The 7,458-nt window shown below is 38.6% G+C and overlaps 1 protein-coding gene across 1 annotated transcript in view; it reads right to left on the reverse strand.

Annotated features, from left to right (window-relative positions):
- Nucleotides 1-2,447, reverse strand: part of LOC138003669 (N-acetyltransferase 8-like) — a 4,086-nt gene extending 1,639 nt beyond the window's left edge. Inside the window, exons 1-2 of the mRNA XM_068849864.1 lie at nt 2,292-2,447; nt 1-611 (exon numbers count right to left, since the gene is read on the reverse strand). The exon at nt 1-611 is cut by the window's left edge and continues 1,639 nt beyond it. Of these exons, the coding sequence (XP_068705965.1) occupies nt 1-608 (608 nt within the window). The 5' untranslated portion in view covers nt 609-611; nt 2,292-2,447. The remainder of the gene's footprint in view (nt 612-2,291) is intronic.
- Nucleotides 2,448-7,458: the final 5,011 nt, after the last annotated feature.

Raw genomic sequence — 7,458 nt, forward strand, 5'->3', positions numbered from 1 at the left:
GCGGGTATTTGAGCACTGGTGGTTGTCAAGACAAGTTTGTCAAAGCGTTGCTCCTTAGCATGCTGAAGAAGTTCATCCAGCAGTTTTTTGGCAATTCCCATTCGCCTACAAACTGGCGAGACGGACATTCTCTGCAACTCCGCGACTCCTGGCTTGTGGTTGTATACCACTAACCCGACCATTCCCACGACCTTTCCATCAAATTCAGCAACCCACATGTGAGACCCATCTCCCGACATGTATGTCTTTTCAATATTATACAGGTCCGTCGCCAAACACTCCTTGATAAATCTCCAGCATTCAATGTAGATGTAAATGTACAACAATGCCAACAAAACGACACAGAAGAAGACGTAATAGGCCAACATCCAAGAGGTCCACTTGACGGCCGCAAGAATGACAAGCACACTCAACGCTACAAGAACCCCACAGTACTTTGGCAAAACGACTCGAGTGGCACGGCCTACCAACTGCTCCATCCCTTGCGTGAAGATCTCTCGGCAACTTTCAAAATCTCTGTTCTGGTACGAACGTATCTTGACTTCACGGACTTCGCTCTTCATTGGCGATGAACTTGATTCCAGAAGAATAGTCTTAGTGGACGACATAATCTATAAAATAATGGAACAACAACGGTTAATTTGTAGACATCAGGCCCCAAATGTTCAAACGATGGATAACGGTATCCATATCCAACGGACAAATCACTATCCACCGGGTAAACACTAGCAAAACCAATTGAGTTATCCAATGGATAGTGATTTATCCGCGGTGGATAACGCTATCCATCCGGTTTAAACAACTGGGTCTTGATGTATTGGGGAGCAAGGGGTGCGAATGAATATTGAATCACTTGGATTAAACCGTCAAAAAACGAAAACCAGATATTGAAATACAAGTTTCAGTTCGGCCCAAACAAATCTTTGTTCCCTGTGTCTTCCTTCAACCTTTGTTATTCACAGACAAGATGTATAATAATATCTTGCTTTTCTGTCTACACAGTACCAAGAAGACAAAGAAATAGCTATAACGAATTTTGTGAAAAAAAAAAAAAAACCCGAGGGTTTTTAACCAAAAGAACACTTAAATCGAGGGCTTGGCGAAAAATGAAAGCAAACATTCGTCCTAAACTCTCTGACATTCACCTCTCGTGTTGTTTTTCGGTCATACGGAGAATTCTTTGGCTTGAAAAGGATGAAAAGAAAAAAAAAACGCGAGCTTTTGCTCGCTAAGGAAGGTAACAGATGCAAGTCGCAGGTAACATATCTTCGAGGTCAAACCGGCATTTCATGTGACGCAGGTTGACAAGGCATGCTAACAAAAATATTATCCATGATGCTCGCATCAAGTAAATTGGAGACGTTTGCGCGACAGAGCAAAAATGGAACGGAAAGGATAGAAAGCAGAACTGTTTCCCGATTTCTTTGGCAGAGCATTACTGATCACGAAGCTCTTATTCATTCGATGACGGGAGGTCCCGTCGCGTATTCAATTTTAAAAGCTGGCAGTTTCTTTGCCGAATTTGTGGAGATTGTTCCACTTTCACCGTTCCGTCTTCTTTTTTATCTGTAAGGGCACTGTAATGCAGCTTAGTTCACAAAAATTGCCATAACAGATAACAGTTATTAGTTAAGAATGTATGGCATTAGTTCACGAGTTTTGTAATTTTGGAACCACCAAATAAGCAAGGCGGTTGGGTACAAGCGGAGAAAATACCTCTCGTATCTTTCTGTACAACATGACTTTGTTTGTTAATAGAAAGGATTCAATTTATGCCCTTTCGTATTCTTATTAAAATTTACCAGGGTCTCCAGACTTCGCAACCGACCATCACAGAAGGCGCAATTAGTTTTGTTTTGAGAAATTTGTATAAATTTTTCTTTAGGTCAATAGACATATCCGTTTTGTAACCCACATGCGAAATCAACTGGTTTTTTTTTCGGAACACTTTGTAAACTAAATTGCTAAAAACTTTTCTTCTTGGAGTGAACGCGTTTATTTCGATTAATATTGTACTACATATTTTCACGTTAATTCCGGTCAATGCCGGCGCTGTTTATGTATTGCGCACCAAAGAATTAAGGTTACTCAGTTCAACTGTTTGGTCCACACACGAAAACGTTGTTAAACTTTCCCGAAATCGGGTAAGAATGTTTTTGTCACTGACATGCAAATTCGGTCATTGCAAACCGTGAGTTGGGCATCCCGGCTACTTCGAAAAGAAACGTAAATTGGACTGCAATACTGTCATTAAGAGGTAAGTTAGGGCGTCCGAAAACGAAATCACTTACAAGGTTGTCAGAGTCTTGTTCCGCTTTCTGGAGAAACAAAATTTTGATGTCGCAACCAGCAGCTGAAGAAGCACAAAGCGCAAACCCACAAACTGTGCTCCTTCACTCTGCTAATATAGCTCCACAATACGTGATTTCACTATGGACTCTGTTTACTATGTTTATTAATCTACGTGTGGGTATTGTAATTAATCCGGATGGCCATTGGCTGCTATTCACAGCGTGAACAACGACATGACGCGCAATCGCCCTTTTCCTCCAATTGCAGTGATCCAAGCCCTGAAAACGTGATGTGATGTCGTCATAGGTAACATGATTTTCTCCATATCGCCAAATGCGGCGGGAAGTAATAAATCTCATATTTGAGAAACACTCATTGTACCAGTTTTTCTCTAAGTAAACAAAACACTTCGACCAATCCTAGAAGTCTTGAGACTAGACAGGATACTAAAACAGTCAGCGACGAAACAGAAAAGGGGGCGAAAATCAATAAATACCTAAATCAAATTATTTACAACATATAAATATTTACATTGCGTTGCAATAGCAAAGCATTCGCTTGGAAGGCAATATTAACAGACTCAGCATGAACAGCAGCCATTGAAAGACCATTCCAGAGGGGGGTGATAACAAGGCAAAAAGAGAACTTATACGCATTAGTGCAGGCAAAGATGTCTCAACTTATGAGGGTGGTTAGAGCGAATGCTTCTATGAGCTAAGGTGACAGATGCTGGAAATGTTAAGTGAGTCTGATTGTGCATGGCTTTATACATCATAGTAGCGGCACTTGGATACCGACGGACTTCGTGAGTGTCCCAGCCAAGCGAATGCTAGACAGGAGTTACAATGGAAAACTGCGAATAACTGATTTTAAAATACCGCCAACAGGTATGGAAAAGCCCTATCACATGGGCAGACGAGACATTAACGTTCAAATTCTCTAAATATTGCATGCAGCAAATGCACAACTAAACAACGCCATGCAACATTGCAACATCATGAACGACCACATTAATTAAGCACGTGACACGTATCAGGATGCATGAAATCGTTGGAATTTCGAATTCCAAAATGGGTTGAGCCTGTCTTGCATATTCTATATTCAGTTACAAAGTAAAAATTATTGGAAATCACAATTCTTTCGTACGCCACAACAAGTCTTAACACCAAAATTGAGCTCGTTCCACACGGGTTTCGCGCTCGACGCGCGTGAATTCGCGCTAGGAGAAAAGTAATCCAGACCGAAACATGACAATAAACGCCTTCATTCTGGGGGCACCAACATTAAGCCGCCTTATTACGTGGGGTGCCGCAGGAAGCCAACGTCATAAAATGGGCCGAATTCCGTTTTCATGTTGGGCGCAAATCGACACGTCTTTTTTTTAATTTTTGAGATGTTTAAAATGTTCTGCATTTCCTGTAGCCGTTAGCAACCTGATTTTACGTAAAACTCTTCGAAGGCATGAAGTTTTTTTTTCGCGCTTGGTCCTTTTCTTTTTCAGACAAACACCTTCATCGATTTTCTTTGACCGCAATGGAGAGTCAAAGAGAGAACGTTCTTGAGGGGGTCTACAGAAGTGAATAAAAGCAAGTTTTAAACTTTGTAACTACTAAACAATGAACCTTCAATTTAACATCGAGGTCCTTAAATGCTTTTACATGAAACATACCAGACTGAGTGTATATAAATTGATTTTGTTTTATTTTGACATGTCCATGGTATGGCTTTTACAATCTTTCAGTACACGTAGTGAAAAGAGCTGCAAATCAGTGAAAGGTCTTCACAGTCGACGACTTGAAAGTTCGCCATGAAATTATTAGACAGAAGTAAAATTATTTGGCGGTGTGTGATGGTAATATTCTTCCACATTGCTGTATGATAGTTGTTGCTAGTAAATCCCGAAAGTAGCGACCCCCCCCGAAAGTAGCGACCTCAAATTTTCGAGGTAAGGTAGGTTTTTATCCCTATAATTTTCGGATCACTAGACTTTCAGCTAGGAAATCCGAACAGATGAAAAATTTTTAGGGGATAAAAATATGCCTATATCTGCCGTTTAAATACTTAAGTACGTTTAACAATGCTATGTTTAAGTGGTTTTGAAGTACATTCTCGTTGGGTGCCCCTGATATAGTTTCAATACTCGTTAAAAGTGGTCCTTCAGTAACATTTTAAATCGGCGAAAGCTTGGATTTTTAAACGATTTCAATATCATTTCTACAGTAGTGTATAAAACGCCTGAATTGAACTTTTCCCAGTTTCTGTATAGTTTTTTTGCTGTATTTATCATTTATCAAGCGTTAAATAAACATTTGTTTGTCTGCATTTTTCATACTTTAATGCATGGACCAGAGTTATGACCAGAAGCTATACTCTACCAAAAATATCACATTTCAATTCACGAATCGGTAATTAACAAATCGAAAGTGGTTCAGCGTTGTCTGTACTCTTATCGACAACGATATTCGTCATCACAGTGGTCAAAATGTTGTGCGCCGAGTGAGTCCACAAGCGTTGTCTATAACTTTCTCGCAATATGATTGCTTAATTTCCCAAAATAGGCGTTCGTGATTGGCTATTACATTGCGTGACAAAATGAAGCGAGCATGACGCGTGCAGCGTTGTCTAGACTCTTATAGACAACTGCAAATTAGCCAATTTGATTGCGAGATTACAAGCAATTGTGGTATAATTATTCTTTGTGTAAGGTTTTATGTAATTGAGTTTTATGCAGTTGAGCTCACATTTTAAGCAGAAAATCGATAAATAGTGTTTGTGACAAGGTCAATTCTATCGATTTATGTTATTTTTTCGCCTAATGCAATGTGGCACTGTTAAAATTTACAAATACATTTGGAAGTATTTGTTCAGAAGAATTCCTTATGCTTCACATCTGGGCCCGACTGGAAGCTTTATAGATCCTTTTGGTGTCTCGAACAAAAAAACACGTTGGTTGGATTAAAGGAAAAAAAGCACACAAAGCCTGCATATGTTACCAGTAATATCACGATCAGGAGACGAATGATCGCAAGCATTTCATCAATTTATTATTGTTTAACCAAAGACGTTTTCACGTGTAGTTGACTGTTTTCTTGACCTTAGCTTTGCTATTTTTATTGATTCTCTGAAAACAAAGCAACCGGAATCAGTTTTTTTTAAGTATTGGCTTTAAGCATGTTCACAATTAATGGGCAAATTGTTATCACGTGTATAGGCTTAAAATTTATGATAACATTGGGACACATTTCTTATTGTGTCTACATACACTTAATTTAATGGCATTAATAAATTCCTGTTCAATACAGTTTGTGTAATGACATAGACTTGTCACAAGTCGACCTCACGATAAGTCTAGTAATAATGACAAAGGAATTAAAGTTACGTTACTTTTTGTCACACAACAAAGAACTCAGTTTGTTCACCACATAATAATCAACAAAGTTATGTAATAATCCCTTTTAAAACTAGAACACAAAACGAACATGTCTTCGTTGAAAGAACTATGTCTTTTAAAATAACAAATTATTGTTATAAGACATTGAGTTCACGATTGAATGTATTGTATCATGTTGTGAACAAAATCAACTGTTGGTCTCACGACATTTCCTGTGTTCATACGATGTATACCAATCTTTCCATTTAAGGAATACACCCTTTTTGCAAAGCAAAGGCCAAAAATACATTCTGGTCAAATAGAAGCAACATTGATTTTAAACATGGTACAAGCATTGCACTTTTGTTGTAGGATTTATACACCATACTTGTTGCACATAGATATCACAGAGCTTAAGCATGAGAAGTTTTTAAGCCAAGGATGGAAACCGGAAGTGAACATTTCGCATGCCAGGATAGTCGTCTCTTCAAGATTTTTTAAGTAATCGTCTCACAGAGAAAAAAAATAGTTATCACTATATAAATGGGATAGTGTCACGAGAAGTTTAAAAGGAAAACTGCTCACTTCCCTTTGTTTCGTCTTCCTTTTATACAAATGAATTTGGTTGGTTTTAATCTCTTCTCTTCATTTTAGCATTGTAGGATGCGTTCGATTGAACGTATTCGGGAATAGGAATACATGGAATAGAAGTTAGAGATCCTTCGTTTTTATGGAGATTCACACTAAAATTGTCAAACAACGGCTAAAATTCTCTTTTAAACATATTTTTATTAGCCTTGTTGCTTCAAAACGCCAAACATACCGTTCAAAAATCATCACTCCACGTATTCTTTTTCCGGGAATAGGACCAATCGAACGCACCCTTAATCTACTTTTGTTGTCAAAAATGGCAGCCCACGTAAACGCCATTGTTAAGGGCGTCTTGTCTTTGTTTAGCGACACTTGATCAAGATGAGAACAGATGATAAGGGTGCGTGTGTGAAAATAACCTAATTTTAATGATCACTGATCTGAGGCGGGCTTTGACCAACCTCAGGGGCATAGCCAGGATTTTTCAAGGGGGGAAGTCACACTGTGTCAAACAGAGGGTACTTACCAGAATGTGCCCTTGAGCCTCATTTATAAATTACATACAAATTTCAACTAAGAAAATAAGTAATTTCTCCAGCTAACCATCAAACATTTCAATAATAACCTTCACCATGTCTTTATGAACTTTTAAATTGGCAAAAATGATCTGATTCATAACGGTATTGGATTTTTCTGTCAATAACCCACGTATGACTAAGTTTAGTGACAATTGTGTGTTTTTGCTTCCCCGATGCATTTGAAATTGAATTGTACATTTAACCTGTTCAGTACCGCGACAAATGACAATCAACAGATTCCTATTCGTTTAATGTTCAATTCAATAAATTGTTGCTGTCAACAGAAACAGCGCTTAAGGTGGCTCAAACCAGTTTCTACACTTGAAAGTGATGTTCTTATTAGAAGGATTGACACTACAACACTTAATCACTTATGGTAACAGCAATGTTATGGTGTACCAAATCAAACACCACTTATTGCTGAAAAACATTTGGTCCATTTGGGAAGTAAAAAGTTACGGTGGAGACAGCAAAGCCCTGCAAAAGCACCCCATATTTTGGGTGTGGATCCCTGCAACATCCCCCCCTCTATCCCTGGGCACACCCTGGGTCTTTAACTTCCTCCTTTCCTTTTTGCCCACATTTCAAATGCAATTTTTCCAGCACCCAAGTCCTGCAAAACTTATC

This window comes from Montipora foliosa, chromosome 5 (assembly GCF_036669935.1).
Source record: "Montipora foliosa isolate CH-2021 chromosome 5, ASM3666993v2, whole genome shotgun sequence".
In the NCBI taxonomy this organism is placed as follows: Eukaryota; Metazoa; Cnidaria; class Anthozoa; order Scleractinia; family Acroporidae; genus Montipora; species Montipora foliosa.